Raw genomic sequence first — 23,962 nt, 5'->3', positions numbered from 1 at the left:
GTCTTCGTTGCTGCACGCAGGCTTTCTCTAGTTGCGGTGAGCGGGGGCTACTCTTCGTTGCAGTGCGCAGGCTTCTCACTGCGGTGGCTTCTCTCGTTGTGGAGCACGGGCTCTAGGCACGCGGGCTTCAGTAGTTGTGGCACATGGGCTCAGTATTTGCTGCTCACGGGCTCTAGAGCGCAGGTTCTCAGTAGTTGTGGGGCACGGGCTTAGCTGCTCCACGGCATGTGGGAACTTCCTAGACCAGGGCTTGAATCCGTGTCCCCTGCACTGGCAGGTGGATTCTTAACCACTGCGCCACCAGGGAAGTCCCGAACACCTCCACGTTTATGTCATCCCTCAGACCACTACGCCTGCTTCTCTAGGGCAGGGGTCCCCAACCCCCGGGCCATGGACCGGTACCGGTCCATGGCCTGTTAGGCACCGGGCCGTACGGCAGGAGGTGAGCAACGGGCAAGCGAGCAAAGCTTCATCTGCTGCTCTCCATCGCTCCCCGTCGCTTGCATTACCGCCTGAACCATCCCCTGAGCCCGCTCCCCCCCACCCCCTCCATAGAAAAATTGTCTTCCATGAAACCAGTCCCTGGTGCCAAAAAGGTTGGGGACCGCTGCTCTAGGGGATGAGAAATGCATGGTGCTTTATTTCCTTGCCCCTTTAACAGTCTGTTCCGGACAGGTCCCCATCACCAGTGAGATCTCCAAGTCATTCATCTTCCTCACTCTGGCTGAAGTTGAATGTTGGAGCACAGAGCAGCCAGAGGCTGCCCCCTATCCTGACAGTCCCAGGCTGGTAAATGAGATGAGGGGGTGAATTAAATTTGCTTTTTTTGAGCAAGCCAATGAAGTGTTTATTTTTCTGCAGGTCAGAATTTACTTGGCACATGGCCTTCTATTTGGAAGGGATCTCTTCTCTTTGTTACCTTACTAAGTTTTCTGGTCTCCTCTGACTCTCATTTCTTCAAACTTTACTCTTGGTATAATGTGACTGGTTGTGGGTGATGGCTTTTTTTTTTTTCCTCCACCCTAAATGGTTTGCAGTAGGTGTGGAGACGGCTCCTTTGATCTGATTTTTCTATATGCATCGGGCCAGCCTGTGCTGCAGGACTATTTGTTAAAGGTTAATCACATTTTTTTTGGCAGGCTGTTTCTGCCCAGGATGTTTATGAGTGTATAGAAGAAGACTTCCATCCTTGTGATAAAGCAAGTATGAAAGCACAGATGCCCAAATTATTCTGCCTCTCCTTGGAGCTAAGAAAAGGTCTCTGCTATGCTCCCTGATTTATCAGGCCGATTTGGCATGACGTCTGGCTTGTGAGGCTCTAGCTGCCCCAAACCAACAGAAACGTAGATTCATTCGGCATCATTCTCAGCTAAAGATCTGAAGGTGTAAGGCTGTATTTCCTCTCCTGTCTTGGGAGTTTGCCTCTGAGCTCATTGAGGCCCTGACAGGTGCTGACAGCCCAAAGGAGAGGCTCAGTTGTGTAAAGTAAATAGGATAATCAAAAAATGTGGTTAACAGAGGATGACCTCCATCTAGCTGGCTCAGCTACTCTGGGGAAATGAAGCTGACTGCTGTGAACTGAGAGGAAGACACCGCACAAAATATCTGTCTCCGGTGCCACTGACAGGCGTGCACGCCACTACAGAAGCAGGATGGAGGAGGCTCAGGTGGGGACCAGTCCCTCCAGAGGGTTTTCTCCCTGGAACCGTCCAACAATTTGAACCCCGTATTATTAGAAGTATAGTGCTGTTTAGGAGGCCAAAATTAAAGAATGTGGGTTCAGTCAGTTAATATTTAATTTTAATAATACTTGTTATGCTTGAACAGTCAGCAGTTCACGAAGAGAAAAATCTTCAGTGAATGTTTACACACAGTGTGAGCACATGCTTTAAATATGCAGTGGAGGAGGAGGGGCGAATTCACAGTTAACAAAGCTAAAAAAAAATCCTTGTTATAAATTACACAAAGCATATAAAAATATTTCTCTGAATGCATAGATTAAGACTTTAAACTCACCTACCAGCAACTGTGCAGTCTAATTCACTGCCATACGCAAGAGTCAGTTGACCACAGAGGACTTTATAAGGGAGAAGAGAGAGCAGGGCAGGGCCCATCTCTCACTTGAGACTCCCCCGGCCTCCATTTCTAAGCCCCGGAAATGCCCTGGAGCTACTCCTCTGTAGGCCACCTCCCAGCCAGGGGCTTCAACTGCTTCCAAGAATTTCTAATTGATCTGTATGGCTGGAAGAGTATTAACCCCAATGATTTAGACATGAATTAATACTGAATTTATTTATTCCAGGATAAAACTAGCCTTAACTGTATCAGTAAATTGTAACTTTTTTCGAAGGTAAGGGAAAAAAAGGGTTAGTTTGTCTGGACAGACTATCTTCTGACTGGTTGAAACACAAGGGAAGTTTCTTCTTTAAAGTACTTCAGAGAAAGTGAGTAATAAATAACCTTTACTCTGTTTGTTAGGCAAACACGGCACAAGGGTGAGTAACTCACCATCGTTAATTGCTGTAATACAATTAAGTCACTGAACAGAGTGACTCCACATTGGCCTTGAAAACACCTCAACCCCAGCTCAGCATTTAAGCAGCAGCAGGAGGCCATTATCTTAGCACAACATTCTCTTCCACTGACATCTTCTGCACGTTCTCTCTCAATCTGTAGTGTTCCAATAAAATTAACACAGTTAGGAAGTTAAGTTTCTTTGGAAACTATAGGCACTATGGGGGGAAAGCTTCTTAAGACAGCAGGGATGTTCTTCAACAGCTGGCTTCAAACCCCTGCTCTCCTGTTTGTCTAAGTGTGCTCATTCTTGTTTCTAAAGTTAAGCTGTTTATTTCAACAAGACAGTAGCTTTTCTTTTTAACATTAATGACACTGAAGGGAAGGAAAAGAATCCTTAAATGCGTTCTTTAGAAAAATTCTTATGCCATGCTCAAGAGTTTAATCAGGTATTTGTTTGTTTTGAGAACAAAGCCTGGTAGACTCACAACTGACTTTGTTAAGTAGGTTGGTGGTGGTTGTGGAGGATGCCCAAGATCAAACAACTTGTTTACAAAAGCAACAGATTTCAGAGCTGTGTAAAAATCCCAATAGTTTCAAAATAATCTTTATCTTTGATACAAAAATAAAGATGCTAACTCCTTTTAGCTCAGTTTCCCACAATAACCTTTAAAATAGCAACAGATTCAGTCTGGAAAATTGCTTTTCATTTGTAGTGGAAAATGAAAGTGGAGAACATGGACTGGCAATGTTTGTGCTCTTCTCTTTCAGTGCAATTAAACAGAAACACGAAGACAGGGATCGCTTCAGTTAAAAAAAAAAAGCAAAAAAAAAAAAAAAAAAAAAAAGCTGTTGCTCTTTTAGAAGGCGTCAGAGAGCCCTCTAGTGACCACGAAGGGGCGTTAATGCAGAGATGACTGTCTAGGCAATGGCAATCTAGAGACAGAAGCAGTCAAGAGTGTTTACAACGGAAAAAGTCGGGGAGGGGAAGCTCTTTTGGTTAACAGCATATTTACAATTAGGTAACTGTATTCTTAAATAATTTTAACCTGAGTAACATTTATAAGTATGTTATGTGAAACCTCACAGCCACAAGTCACACCAAAATTCCTATGTCCAGTACCTGTGCTTTCCCCAGTTTTCCTCTCTAGTCAGTTCACGTTTCTGGAGAGTCGTGAACACGCAACACCAAGAGAAGCGCTTCCCGGCCCTTCGGGTGCACTGTCAACAGGACTAGCTAGAAATAGGCTCTGCTCTCTCTCAGCTTCTGTTAGACAACTCTCTTACATTCTGCACAAAAAACACATTGGATATAGACCCGTCGGCTTCTGCCTCTCCAGGCCACTTCTCAGCTGTTCACAGCTTCAAGCAATAGGTTTATTGTGCACCAAGAGGCTCGGAAGAGTGGCACCGCTGCTCGGGGTCAGGGGCTTCCTACCTTGGCAGAACGATGTTAGTGTATCTGATGCAGTGGCACCAGGGGCCCTCTGGGGCATCCAAGGCATTTAGATCAATGGCTTGTCCTTGGCCCAGAGGTAATGCACACTGTCACAGTACTCAGTGATAAAAGTCCCTGCTGCATTAGTAAGTCAGTTTTGAAGCCCTCCTGTTGTAGCAAGGCCTTTCAGTCAGTGTGGATGCAGCATTTCTGAACAGAAAATTATTTTCACTTATCATTAGAACCAGTTCCAGCTCTTGGAAATCTTGGAGTCGAGCAACATCTTTGTCCTAAAACAAAAATAGGTTAAACAGATTAAGAGGAGCCGCTTGTCTCTATGTGTTTGGTGTGCTGTGTTGATACCAGTGATAGTGCAGGAAATTCCCCAGGAGCGTGAACTGGGTTGGAGTGGTAGAAGGCCTTAACAGCAGTTGCTACAAGATAAGCACACCTCGAAGGGAGAGGCAGTGCAGGGATGTTTTCCTCAGGGGCCCCGAGAAGCCAGAAGCCTGACATTCAGGGAACCAGAGATGTTGGGAGGACCACACATGTATCTACGTAGATTTGCACTATAATTTAGCCTGGTTCTTATGTTATAAAACACAAGGCACATCTGAGAGTGCACTAAGGTAATCCTTACAGATCACTAAAGAGAAACAACCAAAAATAGGTACCTGTGAATGGTAATTCAGAACATTCTCTCTGGTATCCTACCACTTTCAGAAATGCCAATGTCTCTATAGGCCCAGTAGAGGAAAGAAAGCTCAATGGAAAAACACCCTTTGCTCTTTTTCTATTCTCTTCTCATTTCTTCAACTATGACTCATATACCCAAGGAGGAAGCTGGGTATTTTCCAAATGGAAAAAGCAACCACTTAACGGACCTTTCTTACCTTTCTTACCAGAGTATTGGGTAACTTTCTGATCTTCTCCACTTGATCAGGATTAACACCCAGCTCACAGCAACTCACTCTGAGCAATTCTTGGTAGGTGAGCTCCTGTCGGTCCAGTTCAATTTCAATGAAATCATTTTCTCGAAGAGATGGGTTCTGAATCCTCACCTTGAGTACCAGCTCTAGGGAAAAGGTGGGAGAAATGTTAATGAATGATTCTGGCATAGTAACCAGATGTAATTTAAGATCTTTTCCAGAAGATGGTTACCCTTAATCATGCCCTGTGCTGAAGGCCTGTGCCACCCAATGAGAAAACTAAGCACAATCAGCATGGTTTGCTCAGGCCCAGTTCTGGCTCTGCTGGTGCAGTTGCATTGTCCTCCCTATATCTAAGACTGTGGTTCACAAAGTAAAGGGGCGGCAGGGGGAGACGGCAGACAACCATCCCAGCTGTACAGAAGGACAATTTACTTCTGCCGCTGGAGCTAAGCAGGTAAAGGCTTGAGAATGTGTTGGGTATCAAACTACACATAAGCAGGGTAAGGGGAAGCGAGGTGAAAAGAAGGCACGGGAAAGATAATGGTACAAGAATTACTCTATAAAGATTTAACAATTGTGGGGCTTCCCTGGTAGCGCAGTGGTTGAGAATCTGCCTGCCAATGCAAGGGACACGGGTTCGAGCCCTGGTCTGGGAAGATCCCACATGCCACGGAGCAACTAAGCCTGTGAGCCACAACTACTGAGCCTGCGCGTCTGGAGCTTGTGCTCCGCAACAAGAGAGGCCGCGACAGTGAGAGGCCCGCACACCGTGATGAAGAGTGGCCCCCGCTCGCCGCAACTAGAGAAAGCCCTAGCACAGAAACGAAGACCCAACACAGCCAAAAATAAATAAATAAATAAATAAATAAATAATTAAACAAAAAAAAGATTTAACATTGTGGATCTAAAGATATTTATGAGATATGAAAATCCTTGCAATAAAGACAGTACAAGAGCAAAAAGATAAGCTACTAATAAAAATTAAAGTCTGACTATGATTTGAATTCAGTATACCTTAATAAGGGAGGAACCTTGGCTTTGAGAGTAAACAAATACCATTATTCGTGGCTCTGGGATCTAAGCAGTCTGCTCCTAAATTCTGAGCCTGGCTGCCATGATGGCCCAAGCCATACACCCATGTGCATTTGGTGGTTCTGCTTTGCTCATTATATATGAATCCCTCATGCCACCCATGGGCCACTGTTATCAACAACAATAGTAACAGGTCCTCAAAAACAGAAAGTGAGGGAGTTACTGATATGGAAAAAGAAAGGTAAGACTAGGCTATACCCTGTGGTGTTAGACTGGAATTGGAGGTGTTAGGATTAATTTACAGTTTTTAATATTTTTTAAAAGATCTAGATTAAATAGATATAGAAATACAGAAAAAAGTACATATATTTGTGTTTGCTTACCTATTTTTTCTTTTTTTTAACTTCACTACACCTCTCAGGTCAGCGTGCAGCTTGATATCCAGGAAGCATATGTTCATTTTCTACTTTTCATCTAAAACAGGGGTCCCCAACCCCCAGCCGCGGACCAGTAGGAACGGGGCTGCACAGCAGGAGGTGAGCAGCAAGCCAGCGAAGCTTGTCTGGGGCTCCCCATTGCTCGAACTACCACCTGAACCATTCTCCCCCTCCCCGCACCAGTCTGTAGAAAAAACTGTCTTCCACAAAACCAGTCCCTGGTGCCAAAAAGGTTGGGGATCGCTGATCTAAAATATCAATGGAGAGTTTGTTGCTTTTGTCATAAATTGTGGGAGCTGCTTTCAACTCTACTTTTTGTGACCTTTTGAACCTTGAATGACTGTGGTACAAATGGGTATAACCCCGCTCTATCATGTACTAGATATGTGATACTGGGTAAATTACCTATCTCTTTGCATTTAAGTTTCTCCACTTCTAAAATGTACATAGGGACTTCCCTGGCGGTCCAGTGCTTAAGACTCCATGCTTCCAATGCAAGGGGCACAGGTTCAATCCCTGGTCGGGGAACTAAGATCCCACATGCTGCGCGGGGCAGCCAAGAAGAAAAATCTTAAAAAATAAATAAATAAAATGTACATAATGGGAATTCCCTGGCAGTCCAGTGGTTAGGACTCATCATTTTCACTGCCAGGGCCCAGGTTCAATCCCTGGTTGGGGAACTAAGATTCTGCAAGTTGTGCAGGGAGGCCAAAATAAATAAATAAATTAAATTAAATGTAAATAATAATACCCAGTTTATGAGTTTGTTGTAACAATTAAATAAGAACTTAGAATGCTCTGAAGTTATGTTACTAGGTACATACATGTTTAGTTTATATCTTCCTGGTGAATCTTTCCTTTTATCATTCAATTGCTCTTTATTGTTTGCTTGCTTTTTTCTTTCTTTTCTGAGTGAGCCTAGAAGAAACGATGCTAGCAGCAGCGAGCACACCCAGTGTTCACATTCTGGCTTCTGAATACCGTTCTCCACCAGAAAGAACCAGGGCTCCTTGGAGAAACAGCTGATTCCAAGGCTGGGGCGGGGAAAGTTATACTAGGGAGCCTGAAACATCTTGCTGTACCACAAAGTAAGGAAGTGCTCCAAGAATGATGGACATGTCAAAGAGACACAAGAACAAGCTCCAAGGGGCTCCCTCTGGATAAATCTGGCATAATTTGAACATCAAAATAATGATACTAATGGATCATAACCCAATAAATAAAATAAGAATCAGTGAGTTCATACTGATATAAATGGAGGAGAAGGGAAAGCCCTTCTTTATAGTAGAATACCACCTAATAAATAGAGAAAAAAATGAAAGGAAATCATATTCTACAAAATAACTGGTCTGGACTCTTCAAAACTCTGAGGTCTAAAATGATAGCTAAAGGCTGAGGAAATACTCCAGATTAAAGGAGACTATAACAACATGATAGCCAAATGCAATGGTTGATCCTGGGAGGCGGAGTGGAGGGAGTGAAGATAGCTACAAAGGGCATTGCTGAGACAGCTGACAAAATTTAAATATGAACTATGGGTTAGAGAATAGTATTATGTCAAGGTTATATTTTCTAAATCTGGTCATTATACGGTGATTATGTAAGAGACTATCCTTGTTCTTAGGAAAAACACACTTAAGTAGTTCAGGGCAAAAGGGCAAAAGATAACTTGTAAATCTGAGTAAAGAGAGTTCCTTATACTAGTCTTGCAACTTTCCTGTAACTTTGTAATCATACGCAAAATAAATAAATCCCACCCCCACTCCTCAGAAAACCAGGAAGTAAAGCACTAGACCTCTGGACACCACCTGCCCTGTTGCAGAGGCTGTCTGCTGATGAGAGGTTACCTTGCATATTAAATGGAAATGCTCCGGTGAAGAAAAATGGCTGGAATGCTGGCGCTGGTCCTGCATACGTCCCATTTTGAGGCTCCAGAGACATTGGTGGCTTGGACGGGACAGAAGAGAACAGGGAGCGACTCTGACTCACCGGTGGCTGACAAACAGGACCCGGTTTTGTGCTTTCTGGTGTTCTGAGTATGGCAGGTGGGGCAGACACATCCCCATTCTGAACCAGTGCCAAAGAGGTGTGGTCCCGTGGAAAGGCCCCAAGCAGGGGAGGTTCCCCAGGGGGCAGCAATGGAGGCGAGCCATCTGCAGGGGGTGATGCAGGAGGTGTGGAGGGGCCCCCATTCTGCAGCTGGGCTGAATCCTCCGACCCAGGGGTATAGATGAAAGGGAAGGCTGGGTTGGCCAAATAGTTCGGAACAAAGGGCAGCTCTGACTCCTTCTTCAGCTGGGGGAGGTCGTCATGGTCATCATCATCATCTTCCACTTAAAAAGACGGAAACACAGAACACTTACATAGCCCTTTAAAAATTACAAAGTAGAGTATCTTGTGAAAGCTAGTGTCCTTTGGTATACAACAAATATTTTGATCAGTGTTTACTGCACGTTTAGCGTTACCATTTTTATCACCTTAAAGTTTACAGATAAAAACCAAAACTTTATAATGCCTACCTTTCCAGAAACAATATGGAATAATTATCTTGGCACAGTTAAGACTATCTTGTTTTTAGAAACAGACTGGCTGTTTGGCCTCAAGAATATATACAATAATACCATAAGTCTTAAATTAGGTTGACAAAATCAAAAGTTGCCTCAAAACACAGACTCACCTCCCATAATCTTCCTAATTTCTCTCCTTGATGTTAATTGGACTGGCATTTCTCCCTTTGTGGTAAGAATCTCTTTGTCAGCTCCTGATTTTAACAAGTAAGAAACCACTTGACCATGATTGCGTTTACATGCCCAGTGTAAACAGGTCCTATGGCAAAGAAAAGAAAAAAAAGAGTGATTTAAAAAGTGGAGAGGTGATTTGGGATTTCAAATTCTACACACCAGTAAATAAATATATACAAGCGTGTTAGAGTTCAGCCAGAACCAGAAAATCAGGCTGGTAATCTTAACTTCTCTTTTCAGAAAGCAGATGATCGAAATATTTAATATGCTTAAAATTGATTTTTCAATTTCATTTCTGGCCCTTGGGAAAAGCTAATTTATCCTAGGAGCTTTATTTCAATGGCTTTCAGAAGGCTGGCTGCCTGGCTGGCTAGATAACTCTACTGATATCCTGTGTGTTAACTCTTTCAGTGTCGCTCATTAGATTGTACCAGTCTCTTTAAAATATATTTTTACATGGCCATATTCCTTTTAAGAGACTATGGAAACTTGCTTCATATGCACCAAATGTCACTTGAAGATTAAATATTATCAGGCTACTAACCATCTCTCATCTGCAGCTTGCTTTGCCGCTAAAATTATTACTACAGCATATCCCTGTCTGAATCTCAGTTACTCTTTTCCTCTTTCCTTTTCTCTCCTTCACACACACACAAAAAGGATTTCCAAATTCCCATTTTTAAGAGTTCACTTCTCTAGTTCTCTCCAGAAGGCTACATTTTTCAAGTGCTTTAGGAATTAAAGTACGTGTGCAGTACCTTGTGTTTAAGGCACGCACACGTACTTTAATTCCTAAAGCACTTGAAAAATGTACATCAACAGTCAAAATTTTTGAGAACTCTTCTGAAGTATTAGACTCATTTAAGTAAAACTAATTATTTACTATTGTACACATAGGAAGGGATTATGCACACTCTAAAGAGCTATTATCTTAACACTGCACAGAAATATAATTAACATGCTAGCCAATACTCCAACTTAATAGAGCTACTAAATTCATCCCCAGTTGCCAAAGCTGAATGTTATTATGGAAGGAAATTATTTTTCTCCCCTGGTTTTTTTTTTTTAATTTTTTATTTATTTGTTTATTTATTTATGGCTGTGTTGGTCTTCGTTTCTGTGCGAGGGCTTTCTCTAGTTGCGGCAAGCGGGGGCCAGTCTTCCTCGCGGTGCGCGGGCCTCTCACTATCGCGGCCTCTCTTGTTGCGGAGCACAGGCTCCAGACACGCAGGCTCAGTAGTTGTGGCTCACGGGCCTAGTTGCTCCGCGGCATGTGGGATCTTCCCAGACCAGGGCTCAAACCCGCGTCCCCTGCATTGGCAGGCAGACTCTCAACCACTGCGCCACCAGGGAAGCCCCCTCACCTCTGTTTTGAAATGTCCTCATTCACCAACTCTCTAATTGAACTGAGATAAATATCTTCAGAGCTTATAGACGAATATAAATATGGTAAAGAATAGAACATATGTTCAATAGTGAGGAGTAGGTCACCCACCTGAGAAATATAACTATCTAGAAAGTACAATTGGTTTCAGGAAAAAGCTGATTTGCCCTGGGCACCTTAATATTTATGACTTACAGAAAGCCAGCTTGTCTGGCTGGCTGGGAGCAACTCCACTGATGTTTCAGAGTGATATTTGACATTCCAAGCTATTACTCATTAGAATTAGATTATCCAGATGTCTTTAAAAGGTACTCTATGATGAAGAAAATGCCAATTTGGGGAAAATAAGGTAAGAGTCTTGATATGGACTTCTAAAATATAAGCTCTGTGTGAAGGTAAGGAAGTATCTGCTTGAATATACGGGTACTTAATTAATATTTGCTGAATGAGTGAACCAAGGACAAGGTGGGCATTACTCGGAGTAGAAGGATCCCATATATCCTTGATTCTGGGCAAACTACAGCTGAGAGTGTGTTTGTGTGTGGATGTCTTGAAAGTCTGAAAATGAATAATTATAATGATAAGCAAGCACTCAAAAATGAATGGAGCATGATGAGAAAAATGTTCCCTTTTGGAAGTAAAGTGCTCACTTGCTAGTAGTAAATCACTTGTTCATGACAAGCTTGAGAGTGAAGGAAGAAATATACTGCCAGTGGATCTGAGACACTTGGGGACAAACCAACTAGCTAAAGCATCACCATGTAAAGTGGAGTTAAGTCAACATAGCACGTCCCCCACAGCCCTGTACCCTGAGTGATCATCATTTATAGTCCAGACCTGTGCGGCTCTGGGTGGCCAGAACTCACAGGCACTGTAGCCAGGCAATATTTTCAACTTCTTCATGAGCTATTATACTTGTTCCTTAAAGCAAAGGGGTATGCATGACACTTGAATTACAATTGATGTGGGAGCTGTATCTTTGAACTTGAACTCTTTAAGCTTTAAATTTGCAGTCAGAATAGCCTATCAGTGCTGGGAAGTATTTCAGACCAGAGGCACTGGGCATCCTTTCAGTGCTGGGAAGTATTTCAGACCAGAGGCACAAATTTCATTTGTGCAGAAATTGTGGTTACTGAGCAGCTAAGAATTGAAAGCAGTAACCATTCTGCTTTTCTATGCTACTGACTATGTTTTTTGAGGGTAACCTTTATATCCCATTACCCAGCACACTGCTTAATAAAATAATAATAGTTAAAAAAGAAAAAATAGTTAACACAGACATAATGTTTTACATACTGAACACTGTTCTAAAAGCTTTACATATATTAATTCATTTAATCCTCTAAACAACCCATGAGTTACGTACTATTATCAACATTCTCCCACTTTACAGATGAGAAAACTGAGGCAGTCAGCAAATAAGCAAAACACTATGGTACACAGAGATTGTATTATAAGGACAATAAAGAAAGTAAAGGGATTAGGAAATGCCAGAGACAGGGAAGGGGCATGGCTCAATTTTAAATTGAGGGTCAAGGAAAGACTCACTAAGGTGACATCTAAGCTAAGACCTGAAGGAGGTGAGGGAACAAAAGCATTTTAAATGACGGGAAGAGAAAACACAAAGGCCTTAAATCAACATTGTGCCTGGTGTTTTCAGGAAAAGCAAGGAGGCCAGGAGAGCAGAATGAAGGGGGCAAGGGGGTAAAGCCGGAGGTGAGGCTTAGAGGTAAAGACAGAGGATGCAGGGACAAGGAGTCGAAACTGTAGGACCCTGTGGGCTTTTACTCAATGTGAGATGGGAGCCATTAAAGGGTTTTGAGCAGAATGAAATTATCTGACTTATGTTTTAAGTCAGGATCCCTCTGGCTGCTGTGCTGAGAAAAGATGTAGGGTAGAAGGACTAGTTAGGAGGCTACTGCATTAATCCAAGTGATGGAATGATGGTGGCTTTGCACCAGAGGTGTAGTGGTAGAGCTAGTGAGAAATGGTCAGATTCTAACTACACCGCTGCCAGTGGAGCTGGCAGGATTAGCAGCTTGACTGGATGTGGGGTGTGAGGGAAAGACAGAGGCAAGGAGGGCACCAAAGATTCTGGCCTGTGCACCTCAGATGCTGAGACGAGGACTCAGGAGCAGGCTGGGGACAATTAGGGGTATGAGGGAGACCAGGAACTCAACCCTGGACATGCTGAATTTGAAGTCCTATTAGACATCTTCCCCCAATTAAATCTATGAAAGCCTCTTCATAGTTCAACCAACTTACATTCACTGAGCACCTACTATGTGGTTAAGAAAGTATGGTTTGGGGGCTTCCCTGGTGGTCCGGTGGTTAAGGCTCCATATTTCCACTGCAGGGGGTGCGGGTTCGATCCCTGGTTGGGGAACTAAGATCCCACATGCCGTTGGGTGCGGCCAAAAAAAAAAAAGAGGAAGTATGGTTTGGAGGCAGATGCTGGGTTTGTTTCCCAGCGCCATCAGTTACTGTAAACTCTGTGACCTTGGGAAAATTACTTAATCTTTCTGGGCTTCAGTATCCTCACCTACAAAATGGAGAGAATAACAATAGCTATGTCCCTGAGTAGTTGTGAATGAGATAATACACGTAAAGCACTTGGAAGCTTGTTTGCACTATAGAGCAAGCTCAATAAATGTTAGCTACTTATATAATGCTGCATCTCCTTAAATGCTCACAACACTCTTCTGAAATAACTGGAAAATGAAGTGACTCGGGCAAGGTTGTATATCCAAGCAGGAATGGAGAAGAACCTGCAGGAAAGACCAGGCTCATTCTTCTACACAACACTGCCTCCCAGTGCCAAAACAATGATTCACAGCTTGTGAACCACATAGCAATACTAGAAATGGCACACACAGAGAAAAGCAAGCTAGTTTGCAAACACTTTTAAACAAAACAAAAAAGCAGTTTCTACTGTTTCCTGGCTTTCTGGACAGCTACCCAGCTTGTTTTCCTTAGGGTAAGTTGGTAGATAGATTTGTGAGGAAGTCAGGAAACTGCGACTCCGGTCCTGGCTTTTATATTAATAGTCGTGTGACCTCGGGCAGGTTATTCCCTGGAGTTGAACCCATCTCCAATGTCCCTTTTAGTTTCAAACTGTATGATTCCACCTTAAAAAATAAAACATTTGCAAACTCACTTTAACTCTCAGCTAGCAAAATAGGCTGGTTAAGCATAACCTGGATCAAATAAAAAATTAAAATTTAAATGTGAAGAGAGCAGAGTAATACCACATTCAGTAACTTAAAACTTGACCACCAGCACATCTTAAAATGAGATTCCTTATTTAGTTGGAAAGGACTCAACTGCATGCAGGCATCTGAAGTCCCATATTTGAAACTGTTGTAAGAAAACAAAGCAAACACTATAGGATAAATGAATGGGTCTTCCTGCAACAGGCAGCTGTAGGTAGTAGCAAATCACTGCTGCAGTGAGACAACAGAGAAGCAGAATAGGGATGCAAGTGATTTTTTTTTTCCTAGTCTTGGGAAAAGAAATCGTGCTAGTTTATAAGATCCACATTTGCTCAGTTGCTTATGCTTTTTGCTCTGCACAGACGTATTCTTCATAGTAATTCCAGACTCGAACTGGGGTGAGCTCCAAATTAGGGTGAGAGTCGTAGCCAGCATGGTTCCGGCCACGTTAGGGGTGGGGTGGGGGGAACGGCGGGCGCCAGGGTTCGGGTGGGCGCTGCCGGGGCAGGACCACGTGGGCCGGGATTTGGACACGACGCTCCGCTGACTACCCGAGGCAGAGGGGGCCAGGTCTGGCCTCCAGAGCGCACAGCCTCGTTGACCCGGGGCGCCGGGCCACGCCTTAGAGGGCGTCGGGGACAGCGCTAGGCCGAGCTCGCGCCCGGGCCGGATGCTCTGCCCTTAGGCCTCCCCCGCTCCCCACTTACCAGCCGTTGACCTCATTTTGGGAGTTCACATCCACCCCGCTCTCCACCAGTTTCTGCACCTCCCGAATGTCCCCCAAGGCCGCGGCCTCCCGCAGCCTCTCCTGCTGCTCCTTCTGCTCCAGGAGAGCGCTCATCTTCCCTCAGCCCCAGGCCCCCGCCCGGGCCCGCCCGCCCAGTCCCGGCCGGTCAGCGCCGCCGCCGCCGCGGCCCGCTCCCCGCCATGGGGAGACCGCGCGGAGCACGTCCGCCCAGCTCGCGCCGCCGCCCGCGCCCGGCCAGCTGCCTCTGCTACCCCGCCGAGGGCCGCCCGCCACTCCCCTGCTGCTCCCGGCCCGTGGGCCCAGGCCTACTCCCGGCCGCGCCTCCCGCAGGCCGGCTCCGGGGGAACCTATTCGGAGTGACAACCCTGACCCAGATATTTTCCGTTCCTACCCTCGGCGCCCGCGCGGGCTGGCTGTTTATGTAACAACTGCACAATATTATCTGCCGTGATTCACCGACTATTTTTAGAACTCCCTACCCCGCAGCTTCCAGGGACGAGGACAGACACAAGGAAAGGGAAGAACGGGTATTTGAGAGCCAGATAAGCCTTATCCCCTGGCGCAGGCTGTTTACCAGGCATCAAAAATAATTAGTGTTCCCCACCCCACCCCCACCCCGGTTTGTTTGGCTCTTTTTCCTTATCTGAACCAACTCTTGCCCAGGAGGATGGGGAAATGGGCTGAAAACGATCCTAATATATGCCTATTATTGCAGAGATAGAGTACACGGTTCTTCTTTTGACAGTGCTTGGGACTATTCGGTTCGATTATTTATTTCAATTGCTGTTGTTTTTCATCTCATTTTAGAGATTTCTTCTAAATTGGCTTTCAGGAAAAATATTTATATTGTGCTCAGAGTCTATAAAATGTGATTTATTACTGCTTTTAAATCTTAATTAATTACTCTCCGTGAAGGCCATGTAAGGAAAAAAGAAAGAAGAGAACACCAAAGAGGCTTTGGAGTTATCCGGGTCTCTGATATCAGGAGCTGGGGAGAGGAACGGTGCAAAGTATAAACAGCATTCTGCCTGACTTCTTTGCCTAATCAATCTAATGAGGCTCAGAGCCTGGGCTGGCACTGCTTTACTAACCAGCCGGAGAAAAAGAAAAGTATTGTTTTGCTGAGCCCAGGCGCCCGAGAGACATCTTTCAATGTGGCACAGGATGGAAGATTGCAGATGGGGTCGGAAGGATTAAGGAATAACCCTAGGGTGAAAAAGAGAAAGGTCTGAACGCAGAGAGGAGATAAAATAGGAAGAGACAAATTTAGGCCTGGGGTTTTCATTTGCCTCCCTTGGGGCAGCCCAGGATTTGCACAGCAAGCATTTTTCTTGCTACTGTTTAAGAAAAACCCAAATCTGTTTATTATGATACAGTCATTCACACAGTACACAGTGCACACCAGGTGGTACTGAATATAAACTGACTGCACACTTAAATTGATCCTATGGTGAACTGGAACTCTGCTTGAGCTTACATTTTTATTTGTCCCCCAATTTAAACTTTAATTCTCAGATCCAGCATGATACTCCATCTGAAGCTGACATGCATAGTACTGGAATTGGGCCCTTTAGCACAATTTGTGTGACAGAGGAGTAGGTAGTGGCCTCTTTTTTTAAAAAGCAGTTCAAAAAAATTGGTAGTTACTGCAGATCAAAATCTGTGAGTTCTCTTTGTAAGGATTTATTTGTCAAATTTCCCTTCCTTAAAAAGGATTTTAGGGACTTCCCTGGTGGCACAGTTAAGAATCTGCCTTCCAATGCTGGGGACACGGGTTCGATCCCTGGTCCGGGAAGATCCCACATGCCATGGAGCAACTAAGCCCGTGTGCCACAGCTACTGAGTTTGCACTCTAGAGCCCGCGAGCCACAACTACTGAGCCCACGTGCCACAACTACTGAAGCCTGTGCGCCTAGAGCCCGTGCTCCGTGACAAGAGAAGCCACCTCAGTGAGAAGCCCGTGTACCGCAACGAAGAGTAGCCCCCGCTCGCCGCAACTAGAGAAAGCCTGCACACAGCAACGAAGACCCAATGCAGCCAAAAATAAATAAATTTATTTAAAAAATTTTTTTTACTTATTTGGCTGCGCTGGATCTTAGTTGCGGCACACGGAATCTTCATTGCAGCATGCGGGATCTTTAGTTGTGGCATGCGAACTCTTAGTTGCGGCATGCATGTGGGATCTAGTTCCCCGACCAGGGAGCGAACCCGGGCCCCCTGCATTGGGATTGTGGAGTCTTACGCACTGGACCACCAGGGAAGTCCCTTATTTATTTTTTATTTTTAAAAATTTAGGGAATTCCCTGGTGGTCCAGTGGTTAGGACTTGGCACCTTCACTGCCAGTTGGGCCCCGGGTTTGATCCCTGGTCAGGGAACTAAGATCCCACGAGCTGAGTGGCGCAGCCGAAAAAAGAAAAAGAAAATTAACAGACATTTATTCCTTTAGTTGAACAACCTTTACACACAAAATGTATGGTTTAACTTTTGTTGTTGTTGTTGTTTGTTTGTTTTTTGAGTGGAAAGGAATTCAGGTCTCAAGAGGTTTTGTGAGCCTGTTACCTATTTTATGGAAATCATTTAAGTGAGTGATTGATTGATTGATTGATTGATTTGCCTCAAGACCCAGCTTGCAAGATCTTAGTTGCCTGACCAGGGATTGAACTCTGCCTGCCTCCCCGCCATCCCCCACTCCCCGCCATCCCCCACTCCCCGCCCCCCACAGTAGAAGTGCAGAGCTCTAACCACTGGAGCACCAGGGAATTCCCTAAGTGAGCCTTTTAAAAGACCTGAAGAGCATAGGAGAAAAACTGGTTCAAGGAAACCAGCAATTCGATTTCAAAATTAAACTACCTATTAAGTCAGCAAAACCAGAATTGGAAAGAATTGGGGCAATTACTCTTCCATATTTCCTACACACTCAAATTCACCCAGGTAAACAAAGCCTGGACTACTGGAAGATGGGAAGCAAACAGATGTGGTGGTATGCTGAATATTAAAGAAGGCATAATTGGTGACTTGGAAGTTTGTAGAAAGGTAAGGATTTTGAGGGTAGTTTGAGCAGGAATGAAAAAAATAATGTAGTTAAATTGGAAACCATGAACTTGTATTAACAGCAACTACATGACTTTTCTCAGTAGCCTTATGGGAATGGATAAATTGGGTTGACCCAAGATGACTTTTAACACTTGTTAGACTGAGCAATGATGTTACTTTTAAATAAAGACAACCTTATTTTTTAGCCAAAGATAAAATGGTCACAAACTAGCACTACAGATAAAGTATTTACAATTTTGATCAAAGCTGACTTTTTCTATCCTCCCACACTTGAAAGGTATCTGATGACCATCAATTTCCCAATCCTAGTGTTACTAGCTTACAAACCTTAAGGTTTATAATTCCCTTCTCATTTACCTGATGTTCAATTTCCATCAGTTTCAGTATATGCCAGTATAAATACCATTACTATTTTGCATGAAATTCAGTATTCTACAGATCCCATGGAGTCATGGGATTGAGTCAGGAGCCTCTGCCTTTTAAGTGAACTTCAGTGGTACTGTGGAGACCAAGGCAATTTTGTTTAGATTAACCAGGATTTGTTTCTTTTGTAAGAGAATCCTCTTGCAACATGTTTATTCAATTCTCTTAAAAATGGTGGCATTCTTTTAAACTTTTCTCCTTTCGGAAGCAGCAGTCACAGATATGGAATATTAGATTAAATCTAAAAATGTAGGCCCTAGTCAACTTTCATTACTTTTCTGCATATGATCATGACAGAGGATTAGGACATCCTTCACATTTCCAAGCAAAATCCAATTTTAAAAATTTGTCCTTGGGCTTTCCTGGTGGCACAGTGGTTAAGAATCTGCATGCCAATGCAGGGGACACAGGTTTGAGCCCTGGTCCAGGAAGATCCCACATGCTGCCGAGCAACTAAGCCTGTGTGCCACAGCTACTGAGCCTGCACTCTAGAGCTGGCATGCCACAACTACTGAAGCCCGCGCAGCTAGAGCCCGTGCTCTGCAACAAGAGAAGCCACTGCAATGAGAAGCCCACGCACTGCACCAAAGAGTAGCCCCCGCTCGCGGCAACTAGAGAAAGCCCACGCGCAGCAACGAAGACCCAATGCAGCCCAAAATAAATAAATTAATTAATTAAAAAAAAAAAAGTCTATCCTTGCCAAACTCCATAAAACAGCCACTGGAGAGTAACCCAGCAGAGCACTGCATCACTCCAGTAAAGCTGTAGGTTTCATCACACGCACCAACATGTGCATGGCTAGTTTCTGCACTCCTCTTCTACAGAATGTATTTTACACCTATTGTACAAAACAGTATTTTAAACACTGACGTATAAACTTCCTAAAAGGATAAAGCAAAGACAAAAGTATTTTTCTTATTAGAAACAAGATATACCATCACTTATAGTATTTAAACATTATTGCACTTTAGCTTTCATAATTTGACAACGCATTCATGAAACAATCTGTAGACAGCTAGTTTTAACAGACAAATTAAAAAACACTTTTTAGACATGAATATCCTAGTTTATTAGGTAAGAATTTCAAAAACATTACTTTTTTTTTTCTTAATTTTATTTTTGGCTGTGTTGGGTCTTCGTTGCTGAATGCGGGCTTTTCTCTGGTTGAGGCGAGCAGGGGCTACTCTTTGTTGCGGTGCGTGGGCTTCTCATTGCGGTGGCTTCTCTTGTTGTGGAGCATGGGCTCTAGGCACGCAGGCTTCAGTAGTTGTGGCTCGTAGGCTCTAGAGCACAGGATCAGTAGTTGTGGCGCAGGGCTTAGTTGCTCTGTGGCACGTGGGATCTTCCCGGACCAGGGCTCGAAACCCGTGTTCCTTGCATTGGCAGGCGGATTCTTAACCACTGTGCCACCAGGGAAGCCCACAAACATTACTTATATTAGCAGTAACAGTGGAGCTGGAGAGTACTGTGCCATCTCCAAGCTGCATGGTGAGAACCACCAGCGGTGTGGCGTAACTCGTGGCCCTTTCCAAGGCTATAGCTCTTTCAACCTGCCAGTGTCAGCCCTCACATCTACCTGTACTTGTGGACTGGACTGGTGATCCACTAGGTGTCAGGATTTCTTCTGGTAGATTTATGGAATGGATCAATGAGGATAACCTCAAAGAATCTGTGTGTAGAATTTTCACCAACCCAGTGAGAATCCAGGACTCTCAGAGCCACATGGTGGCACCCAGCTCACTCCTCCACAATAGACTGAAGGTTTCAAGCAAACTTTAGCCGTTTAACACCATGATAATTAGGCTTGCCATAGCTGGCACCCTTAGGAACTGGGCATTTGCAGCCAGCACAGCTCACAGAAATCTGATATGTGACATAACCTTGCTTGGCCTTGTATCCCAGTCTGCGTGCTTTATCAGGCTGGGTGGGGTGGAAGGCCCTGTGGAGTGCAGAGAGCTGGCAGTACTGCCAAAAGCACACCTTGAGAAGAAAGCGCATTACATCAGACTGCTTCTTCCTCCACAGCTCCTGGATGTACTCGTAAGTGCCTATTTTGGCTTACCTTTGAGATAAACTGATGGCTGCCACCAGACTGAAAGGGAGAACTTTCATTTTAAAGAAAAAGACTGATATTTGCAGTATCGTGTGACAAACCCCAAAATGTACAAGGTAAAATGGTGGCACAAAGGAGATGATGAGTTGTGTGTGGCAGGCAGAGAATGAGGGTCCAGGTTGGCTTTACAGAGCTGGTGATGCTTGGGCTGTGAGCTGAGAAAGATGGGTAGACGTTTCTGGGGTGAGGAAAGAGCATTCCATGTCTGGAGCAGTGTAACGTGGTGTGATGTCATAGGAAGAAGGGGTGTTCAAGGTGTGGGGGGAGCAGTAGCAAAAAGCTGGAGAAGCAGGTCCGATCATGGATGGCCTTGTGGTGTTTAAATTTTAGATGGGGAACCATTGAGGGGTTTTGAGCAGGGAAGAGACACAACTGGATTTACATTTAGAAAGATGACGGAGGCAGCAAAGCAGATGGAGGATGGAGTCATGGGGGCCACGCTGAAGGCTGGGAAGCAGTAGTAACTGTGGCTTCATTTCTATATTTGTTCACCAGAGCTGCCATACAAAGTACCACAGATTTGTGGCTTTAAACAACAGAAATTTATTCTCTCACAGTTCTGGAGGCTAAAAGTCCAAGATCAAGGTGTCAGTAGGTTTGGTTTCTCCTGAGGCCTCTCTCCTTGGCTTGTGGATGGCTGCCTTCTCACTGTGTCCTCACATGGCCTTTCCCCTGTGTGCCTACCTGGCGTTTCCAAATTTCCTCTTCTTATAAGGATACCGGTCAGATTGTATTGGGGCGCATTTTAAATTTATTACCTCTTTAAAGGCTCTATTTCCAAATGTAATTACATTGTGAGATCCTACCGTGGATTCTGAGAATTTGAACATATGAATTTGTGTGTGTGCGTGGTGGGGCACACAGTTCAGTCCATGACACTTTGCATTAGTAACATACATGGAACGGGGTCTGGAGACCACTGACTGATAAGGTTGTTTTCCATCTCAGCATCAGAAAATAACCAACTCATATAATCTATAAAAGTTATCTGTAAACTGGGCATTGTGATTTGTTCATAAAGGCTACTTTTGGGAATTCCCTGGCCATCCAGTGGTTAGGACTCTGAGCTTCCACCGCAGGGGGCACGGGTTTGATCCCCTGGTCAGGGAACTAAGATCCCACATACCCCCGGGGGCACGGCCAAAAAAAAAAAAGACTACTTTTATGTCTGAATCCCTGATGCCCAGCAGATGATGCTGGCACTGGTTGAATTAATGAAAAGGATAAATGAATGAATTCATTATCTGCAGTGGTAATACACACTGAACTGTGGCTGGCGTCAGAATCTATGAAAAAGAGAGCCATAAAGAGCCTAGTGTGGGACTGGGTAGGAGCTCTTGCCTCTGAGATCCAAAGGACAGTATTTTCCTTTTATTTCATTTCAAGTTATTGTTACATTTTTGTCTTCCATGGTTCAGGAGCTCCCTGAGAACCAGGTCGTATACATCTATCTGTGTTCCCGGCCACTAACCCAGTTCCTGGTACAAAGTACATGCGCCATTAAAGTTTGTGGAATGAATGAGGGAATTAGATTAAAAAGTTTTAGGGAATTCCCTGGTGGTCCAGTGGTAAGGACTCGGCGCTTTCACTGCCGTGGCCTGGGTTCAATCCTTGGTCAGAGAACTAAGATCCTGCAAGCTGCGTGATGTATGCAGAAAAAAAAAAAAAAAAAAAGTTTTAGTGAACAGAAACTGTAACTTTGCACTCAGGTTTTATAAGTCCTGTTTGTAGTTCAAGATATGTACTTCTTTTTTTTTCCTTTTTGGTGGTCGTGGCAGTGGTGAACCTTCAAAAAATGCTTCATTGAGAAAACAGCAACCATCAGCTGAAAACTCCCTCATCTCACTGCTGCATCTACAAACTGATTTCTATCTTTTTTCTTCTCTTGTTTCAGTGGAGAAAAGGTCCTTTTTTCTAGGAAAGGCCAATATGCCCTGGAGCCTAAACCATCACCTTCCCTTCTTAAGAATTTGGAACTTTAGCTATTCTCTTCTTTTATCTTCTACCTTCTCCAACACTAAACATATTCTAATTTCCCATCTTAAAAAAGCCTCCCTGGACCTATACCTCCTTTCAGTTCTTCCCCTATCTCGCTAATTCACTTCTTAAAATGAGTTGTCCACCTGCCATTCTACTCCCTCATTTTTCCTTCATTCTTCAATCCATTTCAGTCTGACTTCCAACTGCGGATCCAGTGGATCCTTTTCAGTCTTCTCATGCCAGACCTTCAGCAGTTTTCTACAATGTTGGTTACTTTCACCTTTTTTAAAAAAATATTTATTTATCTTTGGCTGCATTGGGTGTTCGTTACTGTGTGCGGGCTTCCTCCATTTGCGGTGAGTAGGTGGCTTCTCCTGTTGCGGAGCACGGGCTCTAGGCGCGTGGGCTTCAGTAGTTGTGGCACATGGGCTTCAGTAGTTGTGGCACGTGGGCTTCAGTAGTTGTGGCACGTGGGCTCAGTAGCTGCGGCTCGTGGGCTCTAGAGCACAGGCTCAGTAGTTGTGGCGCACAGGCTTAGTTGCTCCGCAGCATGTAGGATCTTCCCGGACCAGGGCTCGAACCCATGTCCCCTGCATTGGCAGGTGGATTCTTAACCAGTGCGCCACCAGGGAAGCCCACTTTCACCTTGTTGAAACAGTTTCTCTATCTTTGTTTGTTTGTTTGTTTGTTTGATCTTCCCTGACTCTATACTCTTCAGACTTTCCTCTTACATCTTTGGATTCCCTTTCACAGTATCCTATGGTTCCTTCTCTACCCCTTTAAAGCAGCATCTCTCAAATGTTTGCCATCTTCAGGCCACTTAATGAGTATCCTGACAGTTTTAGGTTTATTTAAAATAATGATGAACATCGTTTCATATAATGAAATGACCTTGGTATATGCTGCTCTCTCTCTGCTTTGAATTCTTTTCTGTCCACTTTGCTTGGCTGGAGAGCCGTCATCTTTTAGGCCTTAGGTCATTTCCACGGAGAGACCTCTCTTACTCTTTGACAGAACCCTACTTTCTCCTCCTCATTATCATAATAGCTAATGATTAAACTTAAAATGTGTTGGGCCTGTTCTACATGCCTTACCTGTGTTATCTTCACAGCAACATCTTATGTGTTTAGGGGACCATTATTACTATAAGCCCCATTTTACAGATGGGGAAAGGAAGGCAGAATGGCAGAGCTGGGATTACCAACCCGGGCGATCTGTCTTTAGAGTCCGTACAGTTAAAGGTGCTAGAGTACTTATTACAATTTATATTGATATATTTATTTATTTAGTGACTGTCTCTCTCACTAATCCTCAAGGTCTGTGGGAGCAAAGACCGTGTCTGAAAGGTTCAGAGCTTAGCTTCAAGAGCGTATCTGGTACATGATAAGTACTCAGATATTTGTTCAGTAAATGAATCAATAATTTAAAAAAATTCCAGACTGGGAGGCAAACTCCTCCCCATACTCCGCGTAAAAAGAAACCGCCTTATCTCCTCCTGCCTTGATTTTCCACCTTGTGAATCAGGGGAGTCAGGGTGGGAGGACCAAGTCAGGGAGAAGAGGCGGCAAGCGCAGAGACTAGAAGAAAGGAGTCAGAACACGGAACGAGCGCTGATCTTCAGTTTCCTCCACTGCAAGATGGCACCGAGATCACCGCGTGGTACAAAAGGATACGCTACCCTTTTCTCCATTTCGGAGCGGTGTTAAAGCTTCAAGACGTATGTTTCTATTTCCGTGAAAGAGCGCGGGACTAACGGAGCCTACGAAAGGAAGCAGCACGCGTTACCACGCTCAGTAGCCTACGGTTTCGCTTGGCGCGGAATGAGGCGGTGCCGCCCACCAAGGGCGGAGTTCAGGCCTCGGCAGGCCCCGCCCGCGGGCCGTCGGAAGCGGCCCGCCCTCGCCTCCCAGGCCTGGGCGTGTCCTCGTGGGCGCACGCGCGCGCACGGCATGT

The 23,962-nt window shown here is 44.5% G+C and overlaps 1 protein-coding gene and 1 pseudogene across 2 annotated transcripts; both read right to left on the bottom strand.

The window, feature by feature from the left end:
- Nucleotides 1–1,783: 1,783 nt before the first annotated feature.
- On the bottom strand, nt 1,784–14,819 carry ANKRD40 (ankyrin repeat domain 40). Of its 2 annotated transcripts, none has more exons than XM_059908619.1 (5): nt 14,398–14,819; nt 9,031–9,179; nt 8,201–8,686; nt 4,855–5,027; nt 1,784–4,242 (listed from the first exon to the last, which is right to left on the bottom strand). In XM_059908619.1, exons 1-5 carry the CDS (start codon nt 14,529–14,531, stop codon nt 4,096–4,098), a joined length of 1,089 nt encoding a protein of 362 aa, XP_059764602.1. In that variant the 5' UTR covers nt 14,532–14,819; the 3' UTR covers nt 1,784–4,095. The 2 variants fall into 2 exon arrangements, with proteins under 2 accessions (XP_059764602.1, XP_059764601.1); XM_059908618.1 differs by having other exon boundaries at nt 4,846–5,027; nt 14,398–14,817.
- Nucleotides 14,820–19,353: 4,534 nt separating this feature from the next.
- LOC132354532 (large ribosomal subunit protein eL15-like) lies at nt 19,354–23,960 on the bottom strand (annotated as a pseudogene).
- Between the last annotated feature and the right edge of the window lie 2 nt (nt 23,961–23,962).

Source organism: Balaenoptera ricei, chromosome 20 (genome assembly GCF_028023285.1).
Source record: "Balaenoptera ricei isolate mBalRic1 chromosome 20, mBalRic1.hap2, whole genome shotgun sequence".
NCBI lineage: Eukaryota > Metazoa > Chordata > Mammalia > Artiodactyla > Balaenopteridae > Balaenoptera > Balaenoptera ricei.
This window is presented reverse-complemented; position numbering and strand designations above follow the sequence as displayed.

Coding starts and splice junctions, on each gene's coding strand:
- ANKRD40 (XM_059908618.1), bottom strand. CDS start 14,531: ATGAGCGCTCTCCTGGAGCAGAAGGAGCAGCAGGAGAGGCTGCGGGAG. Junction 9,180..14,397: donor CAAAATGAGGTCAACGGCTG/GTAAGTGGGGAG, acceptor TCTTTGCCATAG/GACCTGTTTACACTGGGCAT. Junction 8,687..9,030: donor AATTAGGAAGATTATGGGAG/GTGAGTCTGTGT, acceptor CGTCTTTTTAAG/TGGAAGATGATGATGATGAC.